The sequence below is a fragment of the Lemur catta genome, chromosome 9 (genome assembly GCF_020740605.2).
Source record: "Lemur catta isolate mLemCat1 chromosome 9, mLemCat1.pri, whole genome shotgun sequence".
Classification (NCBI taxonomy): Eukaryota; Metazoa; Chordata; class Mammalia; order Primates; family Lemuridae; genus Lemur; species Lemur catta.
In genome coordinates, this window is record NC_059136.1 from 41,726,096 (window position 1) to 41,747,989 (window position 21,894).

Consider the following 21,894-nt stretch of genomic DNA (forward strand, 5'->3'; position numbering starts at 1 on the left):
AAAGCTTCCCAGCAGTTTTACACTCACAGCTGACTGCTGTTGTTAATAATAGAAAATGTACCGATTCGTGTCTTTTCTGAGCCCACATTGAATGCTGTAACCAGGTTTTCCAAGAAAAGACGAACCAGTCTGAAGTTAAATCTTCCAATACTCCATGAACCATCAACCAGGATTACAATGTCAGCAATGGCTGGAGTTTGACAGAAAAATTTCACTTCTGCAAAGCACAAACCAGAAAAATACATGTATTACTGCCGGAACTTCTAAAAGAGCCAGTCTATTTTAATGTTTTTCAGATAACTTAGTGCTAGGAATACAAAAAAGTGCCCATCAAAGCAGCCATCCTTTTACAACCTTTCCCTTAAATGCATTTTACTAGAAAAAAAAATTGTGGTGACGGCTGGCAGTAGAGCCAGTGTTCTGGAAACAGTTAGGAAAATACTGGCAGGTTCACACCATCCTGGCAACTCAGTCTTCTGTGTATTTCAGAAAGTAGTATCTGTGCAAAATCATCCAGCTTTAGGCTTTCGCCTGCAGATTCTTTCCAGGAAAGGTCTTAGCAACACCAGTGTGCGCCAGTCAGCCAAGATGGGAAGATGACCAAACGGCAAAAAGGCGGCTCTCCTATTCTGATAAATCTGTGCTGGAAGAAGTAATAGAAGAGAAATATGGACTTCCTGAATTCAAAGAAAAGTCAGGGCCGTGCATTTAATCTAAGAGATGTACACATACTTTTGCTAAAGTAGGAAGGGTTTTTAGAACACAATGATTGGAAAAAAGCCTAAGAGTTTCTTCAAATTCAATTTTTTTGCATATTGTGTCTATGTGACAATAAGATTTTGTCCCTAAAGATCATTTAAGTAATTGATTTTTCAAATGGCTCAATTAGAACTCAGGATAAAGATCCAGAAAAAGATGCCCAGGGGCTGGAGTGGTACTACTTATGCTATGCCACCAGGGGAGGACCCCACCCACCTGCAGTGATGTCAGGGAAGATGTTGAGGGCAGACGGCTAAGTGTTTACAACAAAGGAAGAAGCTGCCGAATCTAGGGTAAGTCTGTGCTTCACTAGGGGAAACCACCATATCTATTCACAAACAGCCCAGATACTGGAATATTCTTAAAGTGTTTTATAAATCCTTAAAAATATCATAGTATGTTTAATACTTTTGGTAGCATTGTTTTGTACTCTAGTCTGTGCTAGCAAAGGACTGTTTAACTTTGCTGAATTTTTATATTAGGACTGACGATCATGAAATGTGTGTGTATGTGTGTGGGTGTGTGGGTGTGTGGGTGTGTGGGTGAGCATTCCTTGTATCCATTTTAACTTCTTGCTGGTCCACAAAATCCTTATTTAATTTGTTTTTTAACATTGAAATGATAATAAAAATATTTGAAATATAACTTATATAATGAAAACCAAAATACAGAAGTGTGTTCATAAACAAATTCAATATGTTTTTACCTGAACAAAAAATAGTTTTACTACTCTAGTTGGTATAGGCAGTTTATTATACGTGTCTCTGCACCAACCAGGCCACATTTTGCTCAAAGGGTTTTGATTTTTTTCCAGACATAAATATTCATGGAATACCTAGACACTTTTACCAGATGGGGAAAAAATGTATTTGCCAATGAAATACTCCAATCTTTATTATGGAAGCAGAACAGTACAACTCAATCCAAAGTTATATAAAATACAAAGCTAGTGGCTTTGTATTTGGGAGTCAGCCCTACTGTACCACACTGAAAAAAGTCTCAAATGGAATACAGCAAAAAGTCATGGGATAGAAATTAATTTGTTTTTGGACATAACCAGGGAAAACTGAAGTCTGATTAAGCTTCAAGAACCCATTTCTCTCAGTTTTTATAAGGAAAACTTACTCTCAAATGGAATAGTTTTCTTTCTTTCCAAAACTACTGGGGATACTATTTAACTTTTCAGTTAATTGTTTGGGAACAATGTAGAAAGGATCTTAGAAAGGGAACATTTTATGCTTATTTAAAAGAGCAGTAAAGAAACTGGTATTTTCTGTTTTAAAAAATGATTTCCAATAGAAATGTTCTGTTTATTTTCCTCATTCAAGTCATAAATGACTTGGAGATATAAATTCTATCTAGTTCCTAAGCAAGACATAAAATTAATTGACTATAAATAAAAAGATTGATAACTTTAATGATATTAAAATTTTTTAAGTTGGTCATCAAAAGACACCTTAAGGACAATAAAAAGATAAGTCACAACTGAGAGAAGACATATACAATACAAAAAATTGATTCTGTAGGTTGTCTATTCCCTCTAAGGACAGTTTCCTTGGCTGTGCAGGAGCTTTTTAATTTGATCAGATCCCATTTGTTTATTTTTGTTGCTGCTGTGATTGCTTTGGGGGTCTTCTCCATATATCTCAAACGTAATTCCAGCTGCTATAGGGAATTGCTTAAGAAATATACTCAAATTACTGTCTCACTAAAAACAGGAACCCAGATTCAAAACTGAAGACAAATAATATCACCTTCCACAGGCAAACATGTTACCCATTTCACCATTCTTAAATGGAGAGACACCAATCAGAAAGAAAACAGTTGAGTGCCTTAAAATGTGTTAAAGAATCAGGTGGTAGACAAGAAGACATACTTGGGAGCCCAGGTGAATGTTGTGTAAAACCCAGCAGCCAAATGTAATTTAAATCTGCACTAACAAGGAATGAGTAATATGCTTTTATTGCTAAAAATAATATTCCAAATTAATTTTTAAAATAAAATCAATCCTTTTTTCTCTCACCAATGTATTTGAAATTAAAGCAGAGGGACAGAGAAAATGATCTCTTGACCTGTATTTTAATTCAGCTCTTGGCTTAACATGAGCTCTATCTAAAATGTACCCCTGTAATATGCTGAAATTAAAAAAATAAAAATAAATTAAAAAATTAAAAAAATAAAATGCCACTCTGAAAATATAGGTGATGTAAAAAAAAAAATGCCTATGCAGCTGACCTCAATCAAAGGAAAGCACTCAATGCATGGGTTAGATTACAAAGATAACAAGTCTGATGTCACAGATAGAATCAGAAGGAACAATTGCATGAAGTCCTGGAGGAACAATTCCCTTGATGTTCTATACTCTCTGAAGTTTCATGATGAGGAATCCTGGAAGAACTAACGATTTCTTAACATCCTGTATCTGAAAGTTATGTAAATCACTAAATTAAACATTAAGCCTTCCACACTTATCTATTGATTTAGTCCTCACAGTAATGCTATGAGATAGGTAGCATTATTATCAGTCCTGTTTGCAGCTGATAAGTATGACATCCAAGGGCTGTGTGATTTGCCCAAGGTGTCACGCAGCTAAAAAGTGGCAGAGCTAGGATTTGAAACCAGGTCATATGTCCCCAAAATCTATGCTCTGAACCATAGGGCTATATACTGGCTTCAGGAAGACACTATGCATTGTATACATTTAGAAAGCAGGGGTGGGGGAAAAAAACCTCTAATTTAAAGTAGCATCTCCACAGGGCTAGCCCCTGCTGTGTCCACAGCTAGTATGTGCCGGTTGCAAAAGTCTCCAATTATCTGTCTAGAACTTTTTTCCCTCCTAAATATATGCACTTAGAACTGAAGTGACCCATGAAAAGCATCCCTCTACCAATAATTTTAGATCAATTTTATTGCGCCACTGACATCAAGAGAAACTCTAAACCCATGTTTATTAATTTGATGTTATGCAACTAATTGCCTGGATGAAATTTATTTATTTATTGGAAATATATTTACTTAGGGTTTACTATGTGCCAAGCACTATTCTGAGCAACCAGGAACACAACAAAGTTCCTGCCTTCAGGTAGCTTAAATTCTCAGTGAAAGGAAATAAATTATAATGAAACAACATAAGTTCAGATGTGAAAAAGTACTTTATAAAAGTAAACAAAATCACGAGAAGGATAACTGTGTGTGTGTGTAGGCAGGGTATGCTATTTTAATGACAATGGTATGAAATTATCAAGTTAAAAATCTTCTTTTTAACGCAGTAACTGCCATGTGAGTTATATTTAACTCATGCTAGTTTTGAGCCTGGGGCCGGGTAAAGCATATGTAACTCACATGTCTTCACCTTGGGAGCTGCGAGAGCTATTTTTCAAGTTGCATATAACTCACGCACAGAAAACAATAAAAATAACAAATTTTTCATTAAATTAGCAAGGATTGTTTTGTTTTCGAAGTTTTTATTCTATTTTTGTAATAAAATACGGTGGCCCAAGGAAAAAAATTTTTTTTCTAGTGTGGCAGTCAATATATTAAACCATATAATTGACTTACTGACTTTGAGAGGCCTAGGTGGGAGGATTGCTTGAGGCCATGAGTTCAAGACCAGCCTGGGTGACAGTGAGACCTTATCGCTACAAAATATTTAAAAATTAGCTGGGCATGGTGGCTTGTGCCTATAGCCATAGCTACTTGGGAGGCTGAGGGAGAAGGATCACTTGAGCCCAGGAATTCAAGGCTACAGTGAGAACAGACTGAGTCTCTGTCTCTAAAAAAATTTTTTTTAATTTTAAAAAAACATATTATTCTTTTTGTTCTAATGGCATTCAAATTAAAGACCCAAATATGGCTTATATAGAACTGTTTATAATGTATTTATGGATAAAGATATTCACCAACACATTTAATAGAAATAGAAAAGGAGGAACTGACAGAAGACAACTTTTTCTGCCAGGTAAACTCCTATTTATCCTTCAAAACCCAGATTACACTTTACCAACTCCATGAATCTTTTCCCACAGTCCTCAGATGGGACTCATTACTTGCCCTTTACTGCATCTGCATTTTGTTGTGCTCATTACACTGGAATATTATGATTTGCTTCCCTTTCTATCTCCCCGAATAGACTGTGAACTCCTTGAGAGGTGAGGGCTTTTGTGGCTTATCTTTTGGGCCCCTTTGTTCAGCTCAGCTCCTGACATATTGTACATCAATGAACATAAACTAAAAATTAAATTGTGTTGTAAAAAAGAATTCCTCTTTTCACATAATTCATACTTCCAGCAGGGAACTAGAGAAAGGAGCCATGATGGCTCAATTAAGTGTGGTCTCTCCTCCCACCATGTCACACTACCACATTAGGAAAGCGGATTACAGTTATTTAGGGATCAGGGAGATTGTATCAAAGTAGGCTGTCTTCCTTGATATTTTCCCAATGCTGGAGGCTAAGCTGAATGAAAGGAGAGTGTGTACTATTTTTACTCACACTGTCTTAATACACGGTCAGAAAACCTCACAGTGATTTCACCACAACTGGTCTAGGATTCATTTAGTGGCTTTGAATTATTATTTTTTCTATGCCACTAGCAAAATATCTAGCTAGGCCATTCATTAATCAAGACACTTGAAGGAAAACCGTAGCCACAGAACGATTTTTCACTTAAGTCTCCTGTGAGGTTAAATTCAAGCTTCTAAACCAAGAGCAAAAGAAAATCCCTAAGAATTTGGTGCAATAGAACTCTTGAAAGCCCACTGTTACCATGCAGAGATTGGCGCCAGCCCTATTACTGAAGATATTTTTATATTTGCCAAAAGCTCAGTGGTTCTAAAAGGGTTTTTCAATACATTGGCACATTCTGATTTTCATCACATTCCCATGAGAAGCCATTATTGTCCCTACTTTTCAGAAAATAAAATCGAGGTTCAGAGAGGATGTGTACTAACTCATTGGTTATTGGCCAGGAGTGGACATCAAATATTCTGTTTGGTCCAACATGCTTTTTCCAACCTACCATGTTGTTACTATCACAGAAGTTGTCTTCACAGAATGTAACATGGGTGTCCACTGCCATAGCAGATAACATTAGAAATTATCCATGTAGGGGATGTGGAGCAAGGAGCTCATTTCAGTTGTATTTGGAGTTCACATTAATCAGAGTGAGATTAGTACTTATTTAATCCAACCTTGGTCAAGCTATACCTTTCAAAATATCCCTGACACATAACTACCCTATCTAAAACAGCATGCCCCATCACTCTCTTCCTTTATCTTGTTTTATTTTTCTTCACAGAACTTCTTACTTCCTAGAAATATGTTACATAATATGTTGGTTAACTTTTTGTGTCAACTTGACTGGGCCATGGGGTACCCGCACATTTGGCCAAACATTATTTGGATGTGTCTGTGAGAGTGTCTCTGCATGATTTTAACATTTAAATTGGTAGGCTGAATAAAGCAGATTGCCCTTCACCATGTGGGTGGGCCTCATCCAATTGATTGACAACCAGAATAGAACAAAAAGACTCAGAGAGAGAGAGAGAGAGAGAGAGAGAGAGAGAGAGAGAGAGAAGTCCTCCAGTCCTGCCTTGAGTGATACATTGGTCTTTTCATGCCTTCAGGCTGTTAGGTCCAGAGGATGGCAGAAGCGTGGCAAGGCAAGCAAGGAAGTGGCTAAGGGTGGAGAGCAGGAACCGCATTGTAGCTAGGAACCAAATTATGGCTAGGAACTGTTCCCTAGTGGGAACATACACAGTAAGGAACTCCTAGTGACCTTTAACTGACATGGGGCTCATTACCATCTAATTAGCATAACATGGGCAGAGTTTTGTGACGGAGTCTGGGGCAGACACATGTGCAGAAAGGGAAACTGTTACATAACCTAACTTGTTTTGTAACCAGTTATGTAACCTGTTATATAACCCCAACGAGTCAATCACCCCAAAGGTGGGAAACTGCAACCGATCCTGCCAGGAGAAAGCTGGGACAAACTAGTGAGCATCTAAAAGACAGCGTGTGCTCAGACTTCAGGGTCTTTCTTCACTCATGGAGACTGACCCGTTCCATTCTCTCTAGAACATATTTTTATTTTGTGTCATTTTCACTTTCACTTCCTATGGCTTCTTTCTTTTTCCTGTAATAAACTGTGTGGAATTGCTCTATATCTGTGATCTCTCCGTCATCAGCTCAACTCGGTACCAATACTCATTCTTGACACTGGGAACCAGGGGACCAAGGAAAGATCCAGACAAACCTAACAAGACTTCAACTGAAATATCAACTCTTTTCGGGTTTTTAGGCAGCCAGTGTTTGGATTAGAATTTACACCATCAACTCTCCTGGTTCTCAGGCCTTTGGATTTGCACTGAAATTACAGCATTGGCCCTTCTTCTCCAGGTTGCTGCCTGCAGAATTTAGGACTTCTCAGCTTCCATAATCACATAAGCCAACTCCTTGTAATAAACCTCTTTCTACACATGTATATATGGTCCTATTGGTCCTGGTTCTGAAGAATCCTGATATACATATAGTTATTTATTTACTGACTGTGGCAGACACTTTACATTGCTTCCTTTTTTATATTGATAATAAAAAGACCTACCATTTAGTGACAACTTTCATCAGATGCTCTGCATACATCTTTTCCCTCCAAGCCCAATGTTAATCCTATAAGATAGGTGTTCTTCCCACCTCATAGAGAAAGAAAGTTTAATTAACTGTAGAGGTTAAATAACTTGGCCACCGTCACACACTGAGCAAATGGAAATGCTGAATTCAAATCCAAGGCTAACCCCAAATCCTGAACTGTTCGACTCCTATCACAGAAGAGAAGAAAAGTATTTCAAAGGGAAGGGATGGAGGGAAGGAAGGAGAAATGAAGGGAAAGATTGACATGTCTTATAATTAAAGATAGTATGAAATCTAAGCCACACTCATTTGTCCTGTATTCGACCTGGGATGAATAACATCATGACAACTTACAGGAATGTGAAGCCAGTTGCTGCACCACAGTCAAAAGAACATTTCAGCTGTCACTCAGAGCCCTATGTATTAAGAGTAACTGATAATCATGTAAACACCACATTCATCACATTTCTCTTCTGCTCTAAACTGTAAGCAACTGGGAGAGAAGACATGATATTTGTCTTCAAATATTTAAAGAGCTGTCATACAGCAGAGGGATTTAAGAGTATTCTATGTGCTCACAAGGAGTGGGCAAGGTGATAGATTTCAACAGACAGGATGCCCAAAGACCACTGTCTTGGAGAATACTAAGATCTCTGTTAACGAAAGCAAAGGCCGGGACAACCCTGAGAGGAGTGGCTAAGGAGCCTCAACCTTCCCCTCAACTGGCTGAACTGTGGGTCTCTCAAAGTGACTTCTACCTTCTAAGAGTATTTCTTCCCTCTCTACCTACCAGATTAACCCTCAACTATTCAAAGCTTTTGTGCTTTTCAAAGCTCCCCCTAATTCAACTCTACTTGATCTGTCCATATTTATTTCCCATTTCCTCCCAATGCAATTACTTTTCTTTCCCCCAACAGCATCCCCATCTCTGATACTTTTGACTCAATTTTTATCACCCCATCTCTTCTTATCTGCCCTCTCCAATCTCTACCTACCACAATGCAAGATGTCTAAAACTAATTTCACTTCCCTTGAAAATATGTCCTTCTTTTTAAATATTTTTATATGGAGTTTGCTTTAAATTTTTATTTGTACAGTTACCTGGTTATTTCCTGACTTTCTTAAGTTAATACTGACCCAGAGGAGGCTATTTTCCCTGATCACCTCTATTTTAAAATGGAAATTTGCTCAATTACAGGAGCCAGTATATTATATTTCCCTTTATTTTCAGCTCTGTATATAGTACCACATGATTTGGCTATAAGTTTACCTCAATTGTTTAAGTTGATTTTGCACAAAATGCAGCAACTTAATCATGCCTGTTAGTCCAATTCATTAGTAACAAACAGATCCTGACATTTTATAATTTCTAAGGCCAAAAACACCCGCTCAACTTGACATCAACAGTCAGCCCTGCAGGTACAGAGACAAGAAGTTCAATAGAAAATTCTTAGACAAGAAGGAAGGTACCAATCAGCCAAGCCCAAGCATTCCTATGGGAGAGAGACCCTGCCAAAATCAATAGCAGTAAACTGTCTTATTTTTTTAAAAAAAATATGATATTTCACAAGTTCTTTTAAGAATGAAGACATTTGAAAACTTATTTCAGACAAAGCTAAGAATTCTTACTACTGGAGAATTCATAGGTTGGGAATGATAAATTTTGCTGGAAGCTAGAGAAAAGATGTTAAAATTCTTTAAAACTATCTTATCAATGGCAGTGAGGGAGGAACTAGGAGAAAACTGGAGGTCTAATGCTAGAATTTCATCCTCTTGCCCTCAGGGGTGCATAGGTATAATTTCATGCGTAGGTACAGTGTACTTTGCAGGTGTTCAATAATTATTTTCTGAATGACTGATTCTGTCTCATTTTTTTAAATTCCTGAATGCATAAACTATAACGCTTGTCATCAAGAAAAAAAATGGAAGTTTTTCTTTCTGGCTTATAAAAAATTCCTTTAATAAAGACAGTCTTTCTTAATCTTCTCCCAAGAATTTTGAACCTCTTTTCTTGAGTCTAAAACAAGCCAAAAATAAATATTCCACAAATAAATATTGAAGAGCTATAATGTAAGACACAGCTGCATTCTATATGCTAATATTTTCCTTTAGAAAAGAAGACACACACGTATACATACAAAGGAAGGGGAAAAGGAGTGGAAACTGACTTTCCTTAAGTGCCTGCTATGTACCATGCGTGTTATATACATGACAGCATTTAATCCTCTCAACAGCCCTGCATGTCATTAATGATTTATGCTCATTTTACAAGTGAGGAAACTGAGGCTTATAGAGTTAATATGCTTAAGGTCACACAGCTAGGTAGGATGCAAAGGAAGATTTCATTCTAAAAGATGTTTGACCAAAAACCTGTTTGCTGTCTAAGCCAGACTGACACAAATAACAAGGACAATGAGAAAGAAAAAGTTAAATTATGGGAAGAAATAGCTACCGTCATAAAAATGTTATAGTTTATCCTCCTCAACCTAGGGTTGGAAAGCCATTCATCTTATTTTCTGACTTCTTGTCTAAACATGGTTATTCAGACTCCAGGAACCCTAAAATGTGTTCACTGCCTTGCACTAGATAGACTATCTTTTCAGTTGCTCTATGTTTCTACAAAATGTCATAGAGTGCTCAGAGGGTAGAAGTGATGGAGGAAGAGGCTGAAATTACATAAAAGCATGTTTCTGTTACACATTTGCTGTATTAGACCAGTGTTTCTCAACTTTTTAAAATTACCACCCCCATAGGGTGCCTTTAGACATTTCCTAATGAAACTTTAATACCACAGATATAGCTGTTTATGTACTTATTGTATATTTATGTTTTATACATAAAGACAATAAGATTTTTCACTCTTCACTCCAAGAACCAATTTTTGCCCCTTTGGGGGCGATATCACTCCTACTGAGAATGCATGTGTTAGACCATTGTTTGTAAAACAAAATTGCTTTTCCTGAAACCAGGAGCAATTTAAGGCATCTTTATAAAGGTGATCTTAATGGTCAAATTATACTCCACATGGCTGAAACTTAATTTTTTTGAAATTTTTCCATGAGGTGAAAGAAATAAGTTCATCTTAAATAGTATACATATGGGAGATAATCTAAAGAGAATCATAAAATATTTTAAAGCTCCCTATAGTTGACTTGGATGTGTTTGCGCAATTCCATTCTCAATTGAGGTATTTTGGTTAGGGCTGATCCCATGCTCACAGCTCCTGGTGTGGCCAATCAGATTATTGCATTTCCTTGCTCACAGCAGTTGGTTCAGGGATGGGTAGAGGAATCAAGATGGACCAATCAGAACAGCTCTTGAGATGTTTTCTGAAACAAATATTAAAAAGGCCTCCTCCCACATGAGATTGACGTTGCTCACTACTGTGTAATTCTGGAACTCTTGGGGGTCTTCCTTACCACCTTAGAAACTTTGCATAAAAATAAAACCATCTCGGGGAAAGGAGAGCCAGAAGATGGAGAGGCAAGAGGGAGCAACTGACAATGGATTGAGACCATACATCCAACCATGCTTCAAATACATGAGCCAATAAACTCCTTTTACTGCTTAAATGAATTGGAGTGTGTTTCTTTCAACTGAAAGATGGATCATAAACTAAAGGGAAACTAAGTCTAAAAAATAAAAGAAAGGAATCCCACACAGATTCTGAGCACTAAAAATGTATTTCAATGAACTCTTATGAGGACCAATAAATAAATAAATAAATAAACAGTAGGAATTTCAAATTTTATAATATCAATTGCCTTCCTACATTTAGGTGAAAATATTTAAAGTATGTTATGGGTTAGCAGTGTTCCTGGCAGAGAGGAATCATGTCTTTTTTTAATCTCTCTTGTCATGGTTTCATCTAAGTCAATTAACATCACTTTTTTTAAAAACGGTGGTTTTATTTAGTAGTCCAAAGAACTGAAGAACAGATAATAGCACATAGTTAGATCTCCATCATTTAGAAATGGGTTTAAGAAGTCCTTTTCTTCCTACTTGTTCCTCTTCTGTCCTTTAAAATCTCATCTTTGTTTTTGGTATCCTGCAGTTTTGCCAACACGATTCTAAGTGTGGCTTTTTTATTTATGCTTTTCAGATCTCTTTCTGTTCATTGGTCCCTTTTCAAACCTACTCATTTTCTTTGCAATAGTCTTTCACTCTTTTTTTTTCTCTTATTTTGAATACTTCTATGATATCAATAATAATATTATTATTTGTTATACGGTCTTTATGTAATCATTCCATAATTAAAATTCATGGAATTCTGAGTCCATTATTTTTGTGTCTTCTGACTCTTATTCATGGCATATGGTTTACTTCTGTGTTTTGAAATTTTAGATTATGAATTCTTCCTTGGCATTGTTTTATCTGTGGCAATCTTTAGAATCTGAGCTGAGCACATGTGGCTCAAATGTGATTTTGTGTTTGCTTCTACCAGGCATCCCACAGCTCTTACTAGCTTAGAGCAGTTTTTCTATTAATTTCTTGAAGGAGAGGATCTGAGAGCATGTGGTGAGTGTAAATTTGAATACCTAATCTGTGTGTGGCACAGGCCCATGGTTATGCCTCCTCAAGGAGATGTTTTCCTCACGAAGGGCACAGGCATAGACAGAGGGGCTCCCTCATATTCCCCCTGCACTTAGCAGCAATTTTCTAGTCCACCCTAGTGTTGCCGCTGGAACACCATGTGAACTGACTAGCTAATAATAATTATAATAAAAATGAGAATAAGGAAGAGGGAGAGGAGGAGGAAAAGGAGGAGAGGAGGAGGAAAAGAAGAGGAGGAGGAAAAGGAGAAGAGGAAGAAGAAATAGTTCCAACAGAAAATAAGGGCACTGGGACATACCCGTTATCTTCTTGCTGTAAATAACTAAAAAAAATTTTATAAATCACTAAAAAAAAAAAACAAAAATAAAGAGGGTTGGTGATCTTAAGTGAAAAAAATCATTGAGAGAGAAAATGAAAAAGAAATCCTATGCTGCTTTTCCTCTCTGTTTCATAATCTTTTTCAATCTGGTTCTGCATTCTTGTGCAAAACTCCAAAAATAACTAAAGAAAGCTGTTTGGACAACAATGGAGAAATAGCCATTAATGCAAATGTGCCAATATTATGCTCAAAGGCAAATACCACTTTTGTTTGCAAGTTGGTTTTGGAATATTGAAGAAACATGTACAGTAGATTGAAAACAAGTAACTATTTAACTGCACAGCAACTTCTGTTAAGGATCTTAGCTCTTTGCATTTAAACTAAAATTCTAAAATATGTGAAATATGTCTGATTGTATCTGAGCCACTATCAATGTAGACTCTTATACCAGAAAATTGTAGACTTCAGGGAAAACAAAGAGCAGCATAGTCCAATGTACATCATGAGACTACCACATCCTGGAAGAGGGGCTTATAAGTGCTGCATTAAAGCCCTGGGTAAGGGAAGGTCTTTTTGTCTCCAATGGGCCTTACTAATGGTCCCCCTTCAACCTCCTGGGAGCCCTAACTCTGGCCTGGATTGTCACCATTGTTTATAACTTACTTCATAAGACAATTCTTCTACACAACCAGTGCTCTCACAAAGTCTCACTGTACCTGTACACACTTCATGGGAGCCCTCACCTGAACAAGGAAGCCACCTTTTTTCCACAAGCCTCCTGAAAGTTCTACCTCTAGCCCAGGTCTTCATCACCACAATAAACACCTTAAGCTAGCACCCACCTGAAAGTGGGGTCAGGATACACCCCTCCATAAACAACATATCATATTCATTGAGGAAGCCGATGGACTGCTGAAAGAATGTTCCTTCTCCAGATGTTTGTTAGTGTTTATCAGAACATGTGCCAATATTACCCTCACTTTTCCATTGCCCACTTCTTTGTTTTTAATTCATTTCACTCAATCCTAGGTTTTGGAAGGGCAAGAGGAATGTGAATTAAGGCAAAGAACTGAGAAATTAGGACAGTTCAGAAATACATAGCTGTAGCTAATAAATTCTGGGGCCAAACTCTAATCCATAAACAGAAGATAGATTTTACTTTGAATGCCATTCTCTAAGCATGGAGTGACAAAAAAATAATCCAAATCTGAGAACTGGCTTGTAAAATCCTCCATAAAAGATATTAACAAATTTGTTTTACTTACAGAAGCATAGAAAAGATAAGTCAGAAACTAATGAGTTTAGTTGTTTGGAAGGAGTGAATAAAGGTGGGTGGAAGGAATAGAAGTGATAACTTCTTTTTGAGTATTATCCTTTTGTATACTTTTTTACTTTAGGAACCACATTAATGTTTTACATACTCACAAATTAACCCAACTGTATTAAAAATGCATAACAAAACTACAGTGAATAGGGAAGAAAAGAACTAAGCCAAGATCTTTTGAACACATATATACCCTAGAATAAAGGTAAATATTGAACTCTAGTTAATAGATTTGTTTGTCTGTTTTGTAGTGTGTACAGATTAGCAATTCTGAAACTAGTCTTATAATTGGGCATTTAAGTAGATATATTTAGAATATCAGCAGCCATACTTCTTACTCTCTTGAAAAAGAAGTTATAGATACAGAAAGAGGGAGTGCTAGAAGAAACCCTATGATGCGGGTAAAGATAGATATGATACAGTAAAATAGATTGAGAGATAGATGATGTATAGAGAGTTATATAGATAACAGTGTAACACTACAGAAGCAATAGCACATCTAGTACCCACATTTTGGTTTTTAAACACCATTCACCATGAAAAAAAAACAGGACTCCTGGAAGAAATGGTTCATTAGGGGGCCGAGCAGAAAAAGTACAAGAAGAACCTAGAATATAAAGTTTGTGCCAGAAAGTAAGAAACAGTTTAAAGAATGGTGGGGGGGCAGGTTAAAAAAAATAGAACACAGCTTGAAATAGTTTCCACTGAGCAAATCTGGAACAATTTGAGCTCTAAAATAAATAAGGATAGTAACGGATTACAATCCATCAAATAAAATAAGAATCCTTTAGTCCATAACGATATAAACAGAAAAATAAAAGTGGAAGAGGAAAAAAAATCTTCTTTACAGTAGAATGCCAACTAATAAATGTAGAATGAACAATGGAGGTAGAAAAATTACCATTTGAGAAACATAATGGTAACTGACTCACATAAAAATCATCAATGGATGCTAAAACAAATCAGTGAAATTTTAATGAGAAACAGACTATTTACGTAGCCTCAAAATATGGCCTCATAAGTTACTTACTTATTGCAAAGGGAAATATATATCTGGAAGACTTCACCTTAGCCAGGGGTTTATAAATCAAGAAGTTAAGCTTAAACAGTCATGCTGAAATGGGAGACAAGACCTTAGATCCCTTCAAAGTGGGAAGTTGGAATAGATACTTTTCATTGTAAAGGAGGCACCCTCAAAGGGCCATACCTTTAGTGAAATGTTACACTAGAAAAATAACTGCTTTCCAGTCAGGGAAATGACAGTCAAGGAAAGTGTTTGCATTGGCCTGAGTTCCATGTGGGGGAAAATTGTTTCTCCTGTACATTTGTAACCATGGATAAGCCTTGAGTGTCCCACAACAAGAAATTAACATAAAATGCTTCCAGGTTGGCACCAACCAAAGGGTACCTTTCTGGAGGGTGCTCTTAAACCATGTTGTGAAGAATTCCCACACGACTTCACAAACCAAAGTGACACATCATACAAAGAAACAGCACTGTGAATGAAAGTCAGTATAAAAAAGAAACAGAAGAATTTATACTTTAGATAATAGAATTGTTGGGTTCAGAATATACAATAAACATTATTGAAATATCAGAATACTAACAAATGTAACAGAGTACCATCAAATTTTTCAGACTTGATAAAAAAGCAAGCATAATTTCTAGAAATAAAATATTTCCTCATTGAAAAGGGCAGGCATAAAGAGTATATTAGAAAAAAGAAAAAATAATAATTAGTCTTTCAGGTCCTAAAAGACAAATAAAACCTAAAATGTCATTTATAAAATCAGAGAGGTAGAAAATATTAGTATTAAAAAACATAAATCATCAAAAGAGACTATCATAAATCTAATTGAGAGAGAGAGAATGTAAGTAGTTGAGAGAAAGAATATTTGAAGCATTAAAGGCTGAGAGTTTTCCAATACTGGTGAAAGATATAAACGTTGATTCTGGAAGCACAAAGAAATCTACAACTAGACTAATTATATAGTGCCACAGAACACCAAAGACAAAAGACAGCAAGCCTGAAACACACTGAGAGAGAAAAGAGAGATTATCTAAAAAGGAATGATACTTAGACTGAAAACAGGCTTGTCAAGAAAACAACAGGAGCCAGAAAATAAGGAAATGTCTTTGAAATGATTGGAAACAACAACTCCCAACCTGGAATCATCTTTCAATAGTGATGGAGGGGTGAAGATATTTTTGTATGAATGAAAATAAGTTTACCACCACAGATACTCTCTCTGTAAGGAAAAGGAGCATACAGAAAAAGTCTGAGATACAAGATGGAATGGTGAGCAAAAAAACTTGATGGGCAAATCTAGACAAATACTGATTGTTTAAAAAATAATTATAATAAATATAAGCCATTCCTGAGGTAAAAAAAAAAAAAAGTTAATGTATTTGTCAAGAATTGTTTGTAAGATGGGAGATTAATAATTGAATTTAAAAGATTATAAAATTTTGTATTGTTGGGAAATGGTAAGATATTGGTTAGCTTTGGGCTTTGATAAGTTTTGTATGCATGTTAAAATTTTAATTATAACCATACAAAAAAATACAGAAGGAATGAATACTTTCCAGGTCAGTAGAGGGGTAAAATGGAGTTTAAAAAAAGGAAATTTGATCAATTGTAAGTAAGGTGTAAAAGAAAAAAAAAGGACAGGAAAAATGTAGGATAATAGAAAGCACAGGGTAAATGGTAAGTCCAAAATTATCAGTAACTTGAATAAATTTAAGAGAACCAAAGTTATCAAGTAAAATACAGAGACTGAATGATGTGAATGTAACTAAATCTTCTTTTCAAGATTACTCATCTTGAATCTGAGAACACAAATAGAGTGAAAGTTAAAGAGTAGACAACCAACGTATTATGTGAGTACTAAACAAAATAAAGGTGGTGTAGCTATATTAATATTAGATAAAATAGTCTTTGAGGCAAATATTGAATTACTAAGAATAAAAGAAGTCATTACAAAATAGCAAAAAGAAAAATTCACTAGGAAAATATAACAACTCTTATTTTGTAAAGCAAAATTGCCAGAGTTATAAATAGGAATGGACAACTATCAGTGAGGGAGGTTAAAACACACATTTTTCTCAAGGACACATGGTATGGTTTTGAAAATTTACCACACTTAAATAATAAAATGTCTCAACAAGTTTCAAAGTATATTCCTACCCACCACGTTCTCTGACCACAATGCCATAGCTAGGCATCAATAACAAATAAATAGCCTTTTGAAACCTCCAGATGTTTAGAAATTAATAACATATTTCTAAGTAACTCTTGTACCAAAGAAGAAAATCTAGTGGAAATTAGAAAATAGCATGAGTTACATCATAACAGCACTACATCTCAAAATCTATGTGATGCTATTCAAGCAGTACTTGGATATTCATACCTTTAAAAAAATTCATATAATAGAAAAGATTAAAAATTAATGAGATAAATATTGAATGCAGGAGGTTGGAAGAAAGAAACTATAATAAAGAAGTGAATAGTAGACATAAAAACATAAAATAAAGATAGCATAGAAAGGAACTATGAAAATATGCATACACTACCACTGACTAAATTTCAAGGCACGCACTCTAGAATAATTCTACCATATGCACAGAAGGAGACATAAACAAGGACATTTACAACAAATTAATAATAGCAAAATATTGGTAACATCAAGAATAGAAGGGTTCAATACACTGGGGTATATTTGTCCAATGGAATTCTATTCTATACACCAAAGAAAATGAATAAATGGGCTTTATGTAAATCAACATAACTCAAAAAAGTCTATTACTAGATTTTTTTAAAAAGTGAATTGCAAAAGTATACATCCATTATGACAAAATGCATATAAAATTTACATAAACTGTGAATGTATAATTAAATAGTGCTTAAGGATGCATATATATTCAGTAAAATGGCAAAGACACACAAAGAAATGATAAACACTGAATTCAGGGTAGTGGTAGCCTCCTACAAGAGAGGAAAGGGAATCTATATAGATAACTAGTGAGTTTCAACTGTACCATATGTTATTTTCTTAAACTGGACAAACATGTTTATCATATTATTTTTATACATTTTCTATGTATGACATATTTAATAATAAATCATAACAAATATAAGTATAAAATGATACACTATTAGAAGAAAAATAGGAAAATATTTCATAATATAAAAAATTACAAAACCAAGAAACAAAAATTCAGATTAGCACATTTGTTATGAATTTTTTAATTGCATTAAAAATTCTCAAAAAGATGAATATGATTGCAAGGCAAATGATACACCAGAAGAAAATATTTGCAACAGTATAACAATATAATAGAAAAGGGTTTCATATTCACAATATTGAGAAAGTTTCTATACATTCATTAAAGAAAACAAGACAACACAAAACAAAAGTGCACAGGAAAAAGTACAAATGAAAAGTGCTCAACCTCACTAGTAATCAAAAAAATGTAAATTAAATTAATGAGACATTACTGGGAAAATGTTTTAAATATTGAGGATTTCAGATGTTGAAAAGCATATACGAAATAATTCCTGTCATACATTGTTGGCAGAAGTATAAATTATTGAAAAAAATGTAAGTCAATATTGATAGCTAAAGCCTACCATCTATGAATCTGGCAGTCTAAAATTTGCATATGTTTTGACCCTGCCATTCCACAGTTAGAAATATGCTTATTGCAGCATGTTTGTCATAGTGAAAATTAGAAAAGACTTAATGCCCATCAATAGAAGAATAATCAATAAATTATAATGATCAACAAATTACAATCAACAGGGGAATAATCAATAAATATAAATTATACTATAATATCTATAATGTAATAATATAGATATTATACCATCCAGCCATTAAAAGGAATTAGGTAGACTAACAATAATACCTAACATTATTCAATGATAGGTAGAGGGCAGGGTGTAGTGGCTCAGTCCTGTAATCCTAGCACTTTGGGAGGCCAAGGCGGGAGGATCACTTGACACCAGGTAGAGACCAGCCTGAGCAACATAGAGAGACTCCATCTCTACAAAAATTTTTTTAAAAACTAGCCAGATGTGGTAGCATGTGCCTATAGTCTCAACTACTTAGGAGGCAGATGCAGGAGGATCACTTGAGCCAGGAATTTGAGGTTGCGGTGAGCTATGATCACGTCACTGAATTCTAGCTCAGGGGACAGAACAAGACGCTGTCTTTAAAAAAATAAAGGTAGGCAGCATTCTAAGTATTTTACATACATCAACACAACTTATTCCAAATAACTCTATGAAGTAAATCCTATTATCCACATTTTACAGATGAGGAAATAAAGACATAGAAATTTGGATAACTAGTATAAAATCACTCAAGCTTAAAAGTGGCAAAGGCAGGCTTTGAATTCAGGCAGGCGAATGGGAGAGCCCATGTAATTTACCACTGGGTGATACCGCCTCCTGCCTCCTACCTGTACTGACATGGAAAGGTTGCCAAGGGAAAAAGCAATGCATAAAACATAATATGACAGGCTGTGCATACATGTTTGTATATTCACGGGAAGGTGACTGAAAGGTCACATGTCTTGACAGTCACCATGTGTGGGGAAGTAAGGAGGAGTGAGAGGGGCCAAAGGTGATCTTCCTATTAGATCTATGCTGTTTCAATGAGACCAGCAACCATGTGTGTACTGCCTGAGTAATTAACACAACTCCCCAAATGAGCCAATCAAAAGAATCTCTGACCGTCTGGTGAAGATGCTTTACTCCCATTTCCTTTGTCCACAATCTTGCCTCTGGGCTTTGGATCCTTTCTTTTTTCTAAATCTTTAACTGGAAGAAAAGCAGAAACACAGCAACATGTTATGTTAAAGTCCAAAAGAAAATATCCAATGAGTTTTACTAAAACCTTTGAAAGCCCTAAAAGTATTAATAGAAATTAGCTCCATGATACAAATTCATCCCAAATTTTAGAAACTGCTATTTTTTTTTCAACCTTTTTGAGAAGAGGTAGAAAGCACTTAAGAAATTACTTTGGTTGAATCTTCACTATGGACAGGTATATCAAATGAATTTAATTCTGTATATCTCTTATAAAATCAGCGTAACTATCCCCATTTCATACATGTGGGAATGAAGAAGCAGTAGGCTGTGGCAGGTTTTAGCAGAGAATGCAGTGGAAAGTCAAGCTAATGGTGTAGATTGGTATGAACGCTTAAAACTGCCGCAGCTTTCCTGCCATTGCTTGACACCTTGGTTTTCTGAACAAGTCAAGCCAATTGTCAAATGGCAATGGTTTCTGCACAAATAAAATACCTATGGATAGATTCACAGTCTGGCTGTCAGGAGTGGGTTTCACTCTTCTCCCCCCTGCCCTACCCCGAGGTCTCCTTCCACCATCTGGCCGCAGAAAGGAGCTCAAACTAGCTGAGCTCACCAGCAATGGCTCTGTGGACTGGGAGTTTCCTTGTCTGGGATCCAACCTGGGGCCCAAAATGTGGCTTTCCTGTGGAGGGTGGGGTGCTCTGAGAATGCACTACAGCTCTGATCCACACTACAATCTCCTTTCAGCTCTGTCTACGAGGGTTTTCTCACCTCTCAAGATTAGTTCACAAATCTCCCCTCCATGCCCCTCAAGCAACACGACTGAGTATAGAATCTGGCCTGTGGGCCTGTCCCCAGCTCCCCGAAGATCAATCCCTGACCATGCCAGGGAGAAGTGTGCTGGTTCTGAGTTGCCCATGAGTGCTTAAGCGGGTTTGTTGTCCCTCCGCTTCCTGCCGGGTTGTGCTCTGCTCTGCTGGAGCAGCCAGGTGAGCAGCATGGGACTTGATTAAATTAAAAACTTCTGCAGAGCAAAGGAAATAATCAACAGAGCAAATAAACGATCTACAGAATGGGAGAAAATATTTGCCAACTATACATCTGAGAAAGGGCTAATATGCAGAATCTACAAAGAACTCAAACAAATCAGGAAGAAAAAAACAACCCCACTAAAAGGTGGGCAAAAGACATGAACTGAAGCTTTTCAAAAGAAGATAGACAAATGGCCAACGAACATGAAAAAATGCTCAACATCACTAATGATCAGGGAAATGCAAATTAAAACCACAATAAGATATCATCTTACTCCTGTCAGAATGGTGTTTATTAAAAAGTCCAAAAACAATAGATGCTAGCATGGGTGCAGAGAGAATGGAATGCTTATACCCTGTTGGTGGGACTGCAAATTAATACAACCTCTATGGAAAACAGTATGGATATTTCTCAAAGAACTAAAAGTAGACATACCATTCAATCCAACAATCCCACTACTGGGTATCTACCAAAAGGAAAAGAAGTCATTTTATCAAAAAGACACCTGCACTTGAATGTTTACTACAGCACAATTCACAATTGCAAAGATATGGAATCAACTCAAGTGCCCATCAATTCATGAGTGGATTAACAAAATGTGATACACACACACACCATGGAATACTACTCAGCCATAAAAAGAAATGAATTAATGTCTTTTATAGCAATTTAGATGGAACTGGAGACCATTATCCTAAGTGAAGTATCTCAAGAATGGAAAAACAAACACCACATCTTCTCTTTAATAATTTGGAGCTAATTGATGGGCACACATGAACACTAAAAGAAGTAAAAATCATTGGAAATCAAGAAGGGGAGGGGGAGAGGGGAAGGGAGAGAAAGGGAGAGGCAAAAACCTACTTAACAGGTACAATGAACACTATTTGGGCACACTTACAGCCTTGACTAAAGCATTATAAAAGCTATCCATGTAACAAAAATATTTGTACCCCCTTAATATTTTGAAATAAAAGAAAAAGAAGAAAGCAAGAAAGCAGGAAGGAAGAAAGGAAGGAAGGGAGGACGGGAGGGAAAAATACTTGTGGAAATGCAGAAGGAAGCCACTGGCAAGATATTTAATTTAAGTGTTACATTCACTTCATGGAAATAAGCAAATGTATCAGAGGGTGAACTATATAGGGAAAGCAATGATTTCCTTCCAACCATCCTTGTTGCCTTCTCCAGGATATTGTTCCATTAAAAATCCTGTCTTTATCATATGCTCCTCCTCTTTCTTTCCACTAGCTTCTATCTCTTTGCTGAAAGGGTTTGAGATTTGTCATATGCCAAGGTCACGTCACTCTAATTCTATTATTTCTTTCCTTAGAAACTTTTCTTGGCTTTCTGGTACCCAGAGGTTAAATTCCAAGATTAAGAAACAATCAAAAATATAAGATGCCTTGATCCTGCTGTGTCTACTGATCTAATTTTTTTTTTTTTTTTTTTTTTTGAGACAGAGTCTC

The 21,894-nt window shown here is 36.0% G+C and overlaps 1 protein-coding gene across 1 annotated transcript in view; it reads right to left on the reverse strand.

The window, feature by feature from the left end:
- Nucleotides 1–21,894, reverse strand: part of COL14A1 (collagen type XIV alpha 1 chain) — a 200,049-nt gene that overhangs the window by 141,474 nt on the left and 36,681 nt on the right. The window contains exons 5-6 of the mRNA XM_045560831.1: nt 19,322–19,408; nt 62–217 (exon numbers count right to left, since the gene is read on the reverse strand). Of these exons, the coding sequence (XP_045416787.1) occupies nt 62–217; nt 19,322–19,408 (243 nt within the window). The remainder of the gene's footprint in view (nt 1–61; nt 218–19,321; nt 19,409–21,894) is intronic.